The sequence below is a fragment of the Meriones unguiculatus genome, chromosome 11, assembly GCF_030254825.1.
Source record: "Meriones unguiculatus strain TT.TT164.6M chromosome 11, Bangor_MerUng_6.1, whole genome shotgun sequence".
NCBI classification, from domain to species: Eukaryota; Metazoa; Chordata; class Mammalia; order Rodentia; family Muridae; genus Meriones; species Meriones unguiculatus.
This window is the reverse complement of record NC_083359.1, coordinates 86,870,636-86,883,481: the sequence shown is the minus strand read 5'-3', so window position 1 is coordinate 86,883,481 and position 12,846 is coordinate 86,870,636. Positions and strand designations below refer to the sequence as shown.

The window sequence follows — 12,846 nt, the reverse complement described above, 5'->3', positions numbered from 1 at the left end:
CTCGTAAGTTAGGATTCCTTTGAAACAATCAAGGTTGTATTTTTCTGTTGTGTGTTGTTTTCCCAGTTTCATTAAGTATTGGTCTTACTTTTATTACTGTCTTCTATTTTCTTCAGATTAATTTGTTTCTTGGTGCTTTGATATTTTTCTGTAGAATTTGACAGATAAAACTTCCCTATCCTTGAAAGTCTCCCCTTAGCTCTTTGAGACACTGGAATCAAGGGTTTTCCTACTCCCTTGCTTTCTAATTGCCTGTTTGTCTTCAATCTGTTTTTCCTCTGTATACATTATTAAATAGCTTTGGATACGAGATTCCAAAGATTCAGCTTGGTAATGCTATTCTACAGAACCTCTGGTTCTGGCCCGTCATTTCTTGATGTACTCTAGATGACTTTGGTGTGTTTTTAGGGTCTTTAGACCTCTGTGTGTCTAATATTAATCATCTTACATGATTCACTGACCAAGAGTCCAATGCATAAACTCCTGTTTCTTTTTTCCAGTTCTTCCAAGCATGTAAACCCAAGTATTACTTGATTTTGCCTCAGAACATCACTCTCTCTTCATAACAGCCCAGACCAAATTCAGTTGGGCTATGTATGTTAGACCACCTTTCTTTTTATCCTACTTTAGCAAGAATAATTTCCCTGTAATATCTTTCTTCTGCTCTCATCTTACAATGTCATAAATATCTTATTAAAAGAAATTACCTGTCTTTGCATCTTACATTTCTCTATATATCTGCATGGTTATCTAAGTATTCTTTGTACTTTGGAATGCTGTCTTCTATTCTTGTGCCTGATAGTCAGTCAATTATAGGTACAAAAAAAGACAAGTGAAGGCTCAGAAAAGCAAAGTTTATTATACTCACAGATGCTGGAGACAGGAGACATACATGACAGGTAGTTAGAAGTAAAAAAAAAAAAAAAAAAACATGAGAGAAAAATTTAGACCACCACCTTTGTTGGATTTTCCATAGGAAATGCAAGGCAGGCCAGGAAAAAGAATCTAGAGTTGACTAGTTTGAATCATTTCAATGCTAAGTATTCACTAGGCCTAAGAGAGGCAGTCTCTCCTAGCCAGAAAGGTTTTTCAGGTGCCAGCATACCCTAATATTTTTATGGATTAAAATATTTACAGTACAATTATATACCTTCCTCCCACCCCCTCAAGAGTCAAAGCCATAGCAATTAAACAGTACTCAGTACTAATACTATTAACAGTAGTCTCCTGTACCCAGGACACTGGAAATCGTTCTCTTGTTATTTGGTGCTTTGTAATGTATAAGGGGCTTGCTATCACTTCAAATGGGAACCAAATATAGAATCAGTGTGTAGGGTTTGGATGGACTCTGTGAAAATTGGGTATGTAATGGTGAACATTGGCACTGTTTTAGAAATAGTGAAGCTAGTTGTGGTGGCACTCGTTTGTAATCCCAGCACTTTGCTAAGGTAGGAAAGTCATGAGTTTGAGGCCAGACTGGGCTCTTTGTGAGGCCCTGTGGGAGGGGGGGAAGATATATATGGGAATCTGTACTTTTATATTGACCATTACAACTGTTTTGTTTTATTTATATAAAGGGTGGTTTAACTATTAGACTGCTCTCATTAAAGTGTTTGCATCAGTAGTAAGTCCTTCTTGCTCCTCACAAAGTCACCAGTGATTTCTTCCATACAAGCGAACTACTCTAAACTCAGTGTATTGAGAGTAGAAGATAGCCTGAGACCCTCTCTTAGGATCGTCTCTACCTTTTGCAACAGTAAAAATGATCTCTTCCTAAAAGCCATCATAAATGATGCCAGGTTCAACCGTGGTTGCTCCAATCACTGTATTTGTGTATTCAGTAACTCTTACGATGCTCATTGTTTTATTTTTGTCTCCTTTTAAGTATTGTTGGTGTTACATACTTGTTCTACTTCTGGAGAGAAGTTATTTGTCTTAGTTACTGCTGTATTGTCATGCTAAGACACCAGGACCAAGGCAACTTACTGGAGAAAATTTATTGGGGACTTAAGAGTTTCAGAGGATGAGTTGTGACCATCATGCCAGAACATGAGGTAGCAGGCAGGCATGATGCTGCTGCAGTAGCTGAGAGCTCACATCTTAAAACGATAACCACAACCACAAGGCCAAGAGAGGCAGAAAGGGCTAACAGAGAGTGACATGGGATTTTGAGTGCTCAAAGCCCACCCCCGGTGACACACCTCCTCCAACAGGGTCACCCCTCCCAATCCTTCCCAAACAGTTGCACCAACTGGGAACCAAGTATTCAAATGTATAAACCTATGGGGGCGATACTCATTCAAACCACCACTATTTTATTTCCTCTTTTTAGTTACAATTTTTCTTTATTCTAGGGAATTTCATAGTTGTATATAATAAAATATCATCATATCCATCCCCTATTTCCCTCCTTCACATCCCCTCATATTCCCTAATAGATCCCCCTCCTAACTTCTTTTGAGTGAGTGTGTGTGTGTGTGTGTGTGCGCGCATGTGCGTGTACATGTGTGTTTTGTCTTAATAACTCACTGTCCAAATAGTGTTGCCCATATATGTATGGGTTTGTGGCTGTCAGCTGGAGCACAGGAAACATAATAGTAGAATACCCTTAAAATAGATTGGGTTTCCCTCCTGCAGCAACTGTCAGCTGCCAATGACTACTCATTAGGGGATGGAGTGTGGATAGTTCTTCCCTATTATGCTACAATTTTGCTTGGCTTGATCTTGTGGGGGTCTTAAGCAGGTGCTGTGAGTTCATGAGTGCCATAGCCATTTCACATCCAGAAAACAGCATTTCACAACAATTCTCCCCACCTTTTGGCTCCTACATTCTTTTTGCCTCCTTTCCTACAGAGTTTCTGGCTCTTCACCCATGATGGTCAATTTCCATTTTTCTGAATCTCTTCATCTGAAGATATTTAGAAAGTAATTATTCAAAACAAGTTCGTAATGAATGCTGATAACTGAAGTTTAGTACTTTGCTTCATTTGAATTATTTATTTCACTTAGTAGTTACTGTGCTTGCTTTCCAGGCACACAGACCAATGGCCTGGACTTTCAGAAACAGCCCGTGCCTGTTGGAGGAGCAATCTCAACAGCCCAGGCCCAGGCTTTCCTTGGACATCTTCACCAGGTAGACTGTTTTACCCAGCCAGAACTGAGAATGCTTTTATAGAGACGTAAAAATCTGGGAAGTTATTTCAAATCATGTGTGATTCTCCTACTAAATGATTTATGTGGAATTAATAGATTCTGCATAGCTATTGACTTTACAACTATGTGAAAAATAAATTTTTGTTGAATGGGACATAACATAACACCTAGGTCACTGTTCTGTGACCTAGAATCTGCACTGGCTAAGTGATGCTAGTAAATACCAGAGTCTTTAAAACTAACAGTTGCCACTGTCCTGAAACCATTGTCATTTAGCGCCATGCTTGACTGTTAACTTCACTACAGATTTTAAGAAACAAGTTTTAACTTCCTATCCTGGTACTGCATGATTTTCCTCCAATCTAAAGTAGAACATGGGTTCTGTTCATTTAATTTACATTTCCACTGTTTTTATGAAAATGTTAGACTACCAAACTATTTAAAAAAAAAAAAAAAAAGGTCCTCTACTTGAAAATAGGTGAAATTCTAGGAAACTATCCTCAACGTTGGTTTTTAAATGAAGCCAGGTTGGAATGGTTTATAATTCTCTGCATCTATGTCTAACTAGTGCCAGAATCCTTTTACAATAGCTTTTATAGTCTTTGTTTTTACTACCACCATTCCATTTTAATCTTTCTTTTCTCTTAGTCTTTACTTTCAAGATGTTAGTTAGCCTTTGAGGGGCTGCAAGATAGTAGGAGACAATAAAGTCCATCCATATATATGGTCGGATTTTTAATTTTAACATTTTTAAAAAAAATACAACTTTTTTAAGTGCATAAACTAAATACTCAGGAAGCTTCCTCAGTTTGGGTTTGTCTGCTTTCTTGTCATAATTAGCTTATTTCAGATTCAGGATACCTGCTCCTGCAGGAGACTGCAAATCTAATTACTGAAACCTCTAATCATGCCTTCTTATCATTTAATTTCCCTTTGAAGTTTTACCCTTTGTAATTCTCAGCATTTGTGTAGAAATAGTTGGACACATGTAAATATCTTATTCTCATGTGGCCATTAGTTAGATGATCTGATGATGACTCTCCTAAATCAGGTTGCTATCGCGATTGCCAAATGATACTTTTCTAATTGCATGTCCGTCCTTACTTTAATATGACCATGATTTGAACTTTAAAAATAAGAATATTGAATACTAAGACAGATAATTTATTTTAAATAGCATATATTAATATTCCTTAATTATTATTCTAATTATTGGACTTACTTAATATCAATATAAATTAATATTTACTTAAAATTTTCATGTATGGCTTATAAGATAGATTCTCTTAACTAGTTCTTTTGTTCATAATGATAAAAATAATTCATGTAGATAGTTTGGCTTTATGTGTTCTTTAAAACAATATGAAAGATATGTTATGTTTTTAGACCCTAAACAACTTATGACTTCAAATAGAATTTTAAATAAGTAATACCTACCCAGAGCAAGTGTGGCCTGCCTGATACTACTCATTTAGTGAAAGTGCTAATTCAGAATAATTTCTTCAGTTTTATAGTTGAGGTGTGGGAAACATGAGTTTGTATGTAAAGTTTTAACCTCCCAAAATCTTTGTATGTTCAATTCTAACTCAGTGGTATGCACTTAGTATTTGAAGACTTTCTTGATGATACCCTCTACTGATGAATGACAATATTTTAGGTTATTGCATCCATTGATTTCTTCCCTCCTAGGTCCAGCTTGCTGGGACAAGTTTACAGGCTGCTGCTCAGTCTTTAAATGTACAGGTAAACTGGGATGTGAATACATGGGTCATAGTTTCTAGTTTTCCATAATTTCCTCTAATGAGCATGTAATTTAGAATAGGAACCACTTCAAATTGGTAGTGCTTATTAATTTATTATTTCTGCAGTTTTATTGCTATATCCACGTGGTAATAATTGTTATTAATGACAGTCAGCTTAATATGAGAGCCAGAGGTGGACAAGTAAAGTCCACTTTCAGAGTTTAGATGCTAAAGTTGAGGACCACGTTCTGAACACAAGATGGAACACCTTAAGTATCTTTTTGCTTGCCAGACTATCATTTTTCATGAAACACTGAATAAAGCTTGGGTTTCGAGTCTCATTGTACCAATCATAGCTATATGACCTTTTGGCAAGTCACAGCCTCCTTGGCTCAGTTTTGTAGTTAAATAAAGACACTGATAACATTGTAAATGGTCTTCTCTACCCTAAACAGAAATAAGATTAAAGGGCGCTGGGGTCATCACCCAGCGGTTAAGAGCAGCATGTACTGCTATTACAGAGGATTACCCTTTATTTAGTTCCTGTATCAGGAGGGTCAGAACCACCTGGAACTACAACTCCAGGGTATCTGACAGCCTCTTCTTGCCTCTGTGGGCACCTACACACATGTGCACATACACGGACACACATACACATAATTTAAAATACTTTTTATAAAGATTTATAAAAATTGTCATAGAAAAAGAAAAGCAAAATTGTTGGTCAGATAGTCGTAATTATAAAATAGAACTTAATTCTGGCTTTCTTTCTTTCTTTCTTTTTCTATAAACCATCAGACAAAAGATTCAAGGCTCAAGTCCTTTGCACAACTCCATGACAGTCAGCCCTTCGTTGTAGTGTTTGGGAAACTAACAGTCAAGAAGGAAAAACAGTATTCCAGAAGATTGATTTCAGTGCAGCTAAAAATCTTGTGGAATATGGACCTAGTAACACATGGAAACAAGGAGAGAAAAGGAGATAATGTGACCTTCCTTTCTGAGAAGAGAGGAGGCAGAAAATTGCCTTGGTTGCCATGGTAAACTTAACATCCCTTAGAGAGATGTTGGCAAACAGGCTATATCTCCAATGCAGAATGTTTACAGTCCTGCACTGTAATTATCTTTCAGTGACTGACAGAATTAATCAGAGCTTTTATGTTAATTAGCTTTGCTGTAGTCCCCCAAACAGGTGGTGGGAAATATGCAAATCTATGCGGAATTTTAATACTCTGCATAACCAGTGTTAATTACCATAAAAATTTCTCTCTCTGGCTCTGTAAAACCTTTGTTTCTTGACTGTTATTTTCTTTCAAGCTCATCCATTACTTGGTGGAAGATGTTGCATTTAGAGGTCTGTGTGTCAAGTAATTGAACTATAAGATAGTAGATGAAGAAGGTATGACAAGGTATATGTCACAGTGCTCATTGGAAGGGTCTACTAATAGAAATGACTTGAAATGCATTCTTCCTCTTCATCTTCCTCTTCCTCTTCCTCTTCATTGCCTGAACTGGAGATTTGCTGTTGAAAAAGATTTTGCTGATTTGTAAAGGAGCAATTTAGTTTTTTCTTTTAAAAATTTACAATTGCAGTGTTTTTGGAATTAGAATTAAAAAGTTTTCAGAGCGCTTCAGCAGAAAGAAAAGGCATGTAAGAAAGGAAGGACAGAAAACCCCAAAACCCAAAATTGAATAGCACATATTTCTTGAATTTACGGAGTTAAAAGTACATTTATCCTAATCACCTATTTGAGATATTTTCTTTCATTTTCTATCCAACCCCACTTCAGTCTAAATCTAGTGAAGAGTCCGGGGATTCGCAGCAGTCAAGCCAGCCTTCCCAGCAGCCTTCAGTGCAGTCAGCCATTCCTCAGACCCAGTTAATGCTGGCTGGGGGACAGATTACTGGGGTAAGTTTTCATTGAGAAAATTGTAGTAAACTTTCTCTGTGTATGAACTGCCAGTGGTTTGCATCTCATTAAAATTGTTCATTGCAGCCAGGACCAGAATGGCACTGTTGTATCTTTAAGAAACTTTGTGGATGCAGAAGCTCTGGTAGAGGAATAACCTTTGTCATACTTCACAAGATTTCTTTTGTTACTTCTGCAGATGTTCAGAATAAACTAACTTTTCAACCCACATTTAAAAATTGTGTTGCTAAGCTAGGCATGGTGGTGTACACCTGTAATCCCAGCACTCTGGGAGGTAGAGGCAGGTGGATCTCTTGTGAGTTTGAGGCCAGCCTGGTCTACAAAGTGAGTCCAAGACAGCCAAGGCTGCACAGAGAAACCCTGTCTTAGAAAAAATAAATAGCATTGCCTCATTGTGCAAGGGAGTCATTGACATATGCATGGTAAAATTGGAGTTGCATTATTGCAGGATAGTTAAAGAGTGGATCAATAAAGAAAAGCATTTTTTTGAAGTGACTTTGTAATATCCTAAAATAAAATATGTGGTCTCATGTACTGTCTGTGTAATTACTCATTTCCAAAGACTAGTTGCTTTTTCTTCCTATACTTCCATTTTCACTCTTCTAAGTGCAGGTATTAATAATATCTATTAAAAGTACCGTTGCAGTTTATGTAAAGAACAATGCTTGGCATGTAGCCTTCAGTAAATGTAGCTCATTTTCACTGCTAACAAATTGTTCTCTGTGACTTAAGCTTTACCTGCTTAGCTACTTCAGTTCTAAGTTATTATTTGGATTTTTCAGTGTTGAAGGCTTATGTGTTATCTTGTGAGGAGAATGAGTCAGGGGAATGATAAGAAAGAAATTAATCCACATCACATCAACCTTCAGAATTTTTTGTAATTAATTTCGGCTAGTGTGTTTGAGCAGAAGAAAGTTCTTTTAACAACTGTTGCACCTTTATTTACAATATGCCGTCACTAGGGGTGATTAATATGTGCTTATATTATTAAAAAAACAAATATACATACACAGATTTCGAAAAGTATTGGATTTTTGAATAGTTTTGCTTTGGTTCTTGTGTTTCTAATGCATAAATTGTTTGGTTAAATTAGACCCAGTTAGGTTAGAAGCAGGCTGTGCTATTAAATGACTGTTCACAAGATTAGATATTACATGATCCTTTCTTGATCAGAGCATGTCACCAAAAGAAAGGCTCAGCATATCTATTACTTTGATGTAAGTATATTTGAAACACTTTATTTTGAAAGTTTAAATGTCTTCTAAATACACTTCCTGCTTTATTGTCAGGGTCCAGAGTTTGATGACTAATGTCTAAGGTAGTGACATGCACTTGGGACTCCAGGGTCATGGACCTTGAAGATCCTGTTAAATCTGGGTATCCATACTCATTTGCATTTGAGAGAGTGGCTCTTTCCACCAACTTGGAAAGAGGGTGTAAACCTGCAAACAGATGTTGGACAGAAGATTGGGTGAGGGAGGATCCTGGAGGAAGATTTGGAAAGGAAACGAGTGTGGCTCATGTTTTTCAGTCACATCTTAAAACAATGAAATGGTGAAATATGGTGGGGATTCTAGCTAAGGGGAGGCAGCTGAGCCTTATCAACTCTCTTCCTGGTGATATCCAGCATTTATCTGACTAATCACTTGCTGTTGGGTATAAATTTCTTTGCATATCTTCTTGGCATTGGTTCTTAGTTTGCTTGTGTGCAAGCCATTAATTTTCTTGTCTGAATGATTTTTCAAGTCTGAAGTGGGAACTACTTTAAATTAAATGCTCTTCCAGTACAAGTAGTTTGGTCATTGGTGGGCAATTTAGCTGCATAGTAACCATGTGAAACTGAGTAGCAAGGACTTAATACCACTTGAGTTACCTACCTGAAAGCAGTTTGCTTGCATTACAGTCCCCATTTCTTTAATCCTTCCCTTATTTATTATTTTAGCTCACTTTGACACCAGCCCAGCAACAGTTATTACTACAGCAGGCACAAGCCCAGGCCCAACTCCTGGCTGCTGCAGTACAACAGCACTCTGCCAGCCAACAGCACAGTGCTGCTGGGGCCACCATCTCAGCTTCTGCTGCCGCGCCCATGACACAGATCCCCCTGTCTCAGCCCATACAGATTGCACAGGTGAGTAAGGAGCAAGGTCATGGGGACAGCCACCAAGTATGAAAATGGAAATTTTTATTGAATACTGTTAGCCTACTAGTTGCTACTGTAGGTCTTTAAACACTGAAGGAACCCGTAGTTCAAGGAGGCATTATCCTTCTTCCCTCAATCAAGAACATTGAATTTGTTTGCTTATTTGAGTTGATATTATAAATACATAGATGATTATTTGACTCACTGAATGTTTATGTTAAATGATAATTCTCAAGTAATAGCTGGCATATTTCTGAGGCAAGGGGTTGCTGTATTTATCTTAATTAGCTAATTATAGCAGGCAAGAGATCTTTACTGTGGTTTACAGTAAGTGTTGCCACCTTGTGAGAAAGACGTTAAGTCATCTTTCTGCTGTGGAGTGAATAGGACCATGACTGCATTGAAATGTTACAGGGTTTCAGTCTTCCCATTTTCAAATAAAATAGCCAAAGCCAATAAAATTTTACTTAGGATTGTAAAAAATGGGACCAAAATAGACAGCAAGTGAAATCCTTTAACCCAAGGAAAGGAAAGGGAGTGTGGGAAGTGGTATGTTAACATATGCAGAAGTCCTAAGGACTAAGCAGTTGTCTCTATCCCTGAGGAGGCGGGATGTGCACTTAAGTTGTAACAAGAGTCTGACTAGACTCATGTTTAGTACTCATGGACATCTGTATCAACACAGTGTTTAGACTCATGGACATCAGTATCAACACAGTGTTTAGTACTCGTGGACACCTGTATCAACACAGTGTTTAGTGCATGGACATCTCTATCAACACAGTGTTTAGTGCATGGACATCTGTATCAACACAGTGTTTAGACTCATGGACATCTCTATCAACACAGTGTTTAGACTCATGGACATCTCTATCAACACAGTGTTTAGACTCATGGACATCTCTATCAACACAGTGTTTAGTGCATGGACATCTGTATCAACACAGTGTTTAGACTCATGAACATCTGTATCAACATAGTGTTTAGTACTGAATGGACATCTGTATCAACATAGTGTTTAGACTCATGAACATCTGTATCAACATAGTGTTTAGTACTGAATGAACATCTGTATCAACACAGTGTTTAGACTCATGGACATCTGTATCAACACAGTGTTTGGACTCATGAACATCTGTATCAACATAGTGTTTAGTACTGAATGGACATCTGTATCAACACAGTGTTTAGACTCATGAACATCTGTATCAACACAGTGTTTAGACTCATGAACATCTGTATCAACACAGTGTTTAGTACTCATGGACATCTGTATCAACACAGTGTTTAGACTCATGAACATCTGTATCAACACAGTGTTTAGTACCCATGGACATCTGTATCAACACAGTGTTTAGTGCATGGACATCTGTATCAACACAGTGTTTAGTGCATGGACATCTGTATCAACATAGTGTTTAGTGCATGGACATCTGTATCAACACAGTGTTTAGTGCATGGACATCTGTATCAACACAGTGTTTGGACTCATGAACATCTGTATCAACATAGTGTTTAGTACTGAATGGACATCTGTATCAACACAGTGTTTAGACTCATGAACATCTGTATCAACACAGTGTTTAGACTCATGAACATCTGTATCAACACAGTGTTTAGTACTCATGGACATCTGTATCAACACAGTGTTTAGACTCATGAACATCTGTATCAACACAGTGTTTAGTACCCATGGACATCTGTATCAACACAGTGTTTAGTGCATGGACATCTGTATCAACACAGTGTTTAGTGCATGGACATCTGTATCAACATAGTGTTTAGTGCATGGACATCTGTATCAACACAGTGTTTAGTGCATGGACATCTGTATCAACACAGTGTTTAGTACCCATGGACATCTGTATCAACACAGTGTTTAGTGCATGGACATCTGTATCAACACAGTGTTTAGTGCATGGACATCTGTATCAACACAGTGTTTAGTGCATGGACATCTATATCAACATAGTGTTTAGACTCATGAACATCTGTATCAACACAGTGTTTAGACTCATGAACATCTGTATCAACACAGTGTTTAGACTCAAGGACATCTGTATCAACATAGTGTTTAGTTCTGAATGGACATTTGTATCAACACATTTGTTGAGTACTGAATGGACATCTGTGTTAACATAATGTTTTGATCTGGGCTATTTTTTTTTAATCACATAAATCACTTTAGTGCCTAAACTCTGAGACCTTATCTGAAATTAATGTACATTAGATCATTGATATGAAAGCACTGAAAATGTAAAATACTAGAGCAAATTGTTAAGTTATATCTGACTTTTATGTGAATAATGTTTTAATAACTTAACACTGATTTCTAAATTGAGTTGGATAAGCTGGTGTCAGATTTCAGGAATCAAATCTTTTAATTTACTGATGGAAATTTGAATTCACCAAACTCTCAATTTTTACTTTAGAGAAAAAAAAAATGGGTCAAATATTCAAAAGCCTTTTTCTTACTTAATTTTTAAAGTTCATTTGGTCTCTGTTTAGAGATCTAAAGGAACAGAACTTACAGAATGAATACATACTAATTTATTAGAGTAGCTTACAGGTGGTCCGGCGAGTTCAGTAATGGCTGTCTTAGAGAAAAGTCCAGGAATCCAGTAGTTTGTTTAGTTCATGCAACTGGATGTCTCAGCTGGTCTTTATTGTATGTTGGACTCCTGAAGAAGTACGCTCTAAGACCAGCAGAGGAATGCCTCAGCAACAGGCTAGATGGATGTAACCAGAGAAGAAACTGAGAGCAAACAGACAAGCAAAAGCATCTTTCTTTCAGTTTTAGCATGGGTCTTCCTGCCTCCAGTGATCCAAGCAAGAAAAAATCTCCCATAGGCATTCACAGCTGCTTGCATTTTAGTTGATTGCAGAGTTGACGTCCAAGCTTAGCTATCTCAGTGGTAGCAGGTGGAGACAGAGAATTATCTTACAGACTTGTCCTCTGGCTTGCACATGTATGTGTGGCTGGCACAGGCCTCACCACACACTAACAACAATAATAAACTAAATTTTAAAACTGAACCACCTCAGAACTGTAGACATTTATTCTGTACTCATTTTTTCTGAAAGAATTTTAAGTAACTATTGAAAACTGGGCTTAGCATAATCATGATGTTATATTTATCATGACTTCAAAAATATAACTTCTTGCAGAGGCCGTAAGGGTTTTGGTTTTGGTTTTGATGTTTGGTATTTCTGTGTGTGTGAGTCAGGACAATTCTCAGGAGCAAGTTCTCTCCTCCACTATGGGTTCTAGGAATCAGACTCAGGTCTTCAGTGCTACACAGCAAGCACTTCTACCTGCTGAGCCATCTCTGGCCTGAGGTCTGAGAACTGAGGGTTTCTCACACACTGACATAGTCCTGGAAGTCACACTGTTGGGACATGAAAAAAAGCTAAGTATTGTCTCATTGTTACTTGGTATCACAGAAGTCATCACCTAGAAACCTTACGACTAAGCTAGCTTTCATTTCTGGATCTCGCTAATCTGTGTTTTGCTTTTGAGCTTTTAGGACCTTCAACAGTTGCAACAGCTTCAGCAGCAAAATCTCAACTTGCAACAGTTTGTGTTGGTGCACCCAACCACCAACTTGCAACCAGCACAGTTTATCATCTCACAGACTCCCCAGGGCCAGCAGGGTAAGCCTCTCCCTAAAGCTCATCAGTGATGCAGTGGAGCTGCTTATTTAGTGTACAGACACCTTAACTACATTTGCCGTAACAGTATCCATGCCAGCAATGCTTTTATTCAGTTTTTATTTCAGACTAGCAGTATTCATGAGAACTGTAAGTGATGCCTTAAATCAGGAGCATAGGTTACATATATGAAGGTGAATGAAATTAAGAGCTGAAAGATCAGTAATGA

General features: G+C 37.6%; 1 protein-coding gene across 8 annotated transcripts in view; it reads left to right on the top strand.

The window, feature by feature from the left end:
- Positions 1–12,846, top strand: part of Pou2f1 (POU class 2 homeobox 1) — a 142,491-nt gene that overhangs the window by 84,393 nt on the left and 45,252 nt on the right. For all 8 annotated transcript variants that reach the window (XM_060364613.1, XM_060364611.1, XM_060364608.1 and 5 more), the window contains 5 exons: positions 3,033–3,133; positions 4,843–4,896; positions 6,683–6,802; positions 8,766–8,954; positions 12,494–12,620. In XM_060364613.1, coding sequence (XP_060220596.1) covers positions 3,033–3,133; positions 4,843–4,896; positions 6,683–6,802; positions 8,766–8,954; positions 12,494–12,620 — 591 coding nt within the window. The remainder of the gene's footprint in view (positions 1–3,032; positions 3,134–4,842; positions 4,897–6,682; positions 6,803–8,765; positions 8,955–12,493; positions 12,621–12,846) is intronic.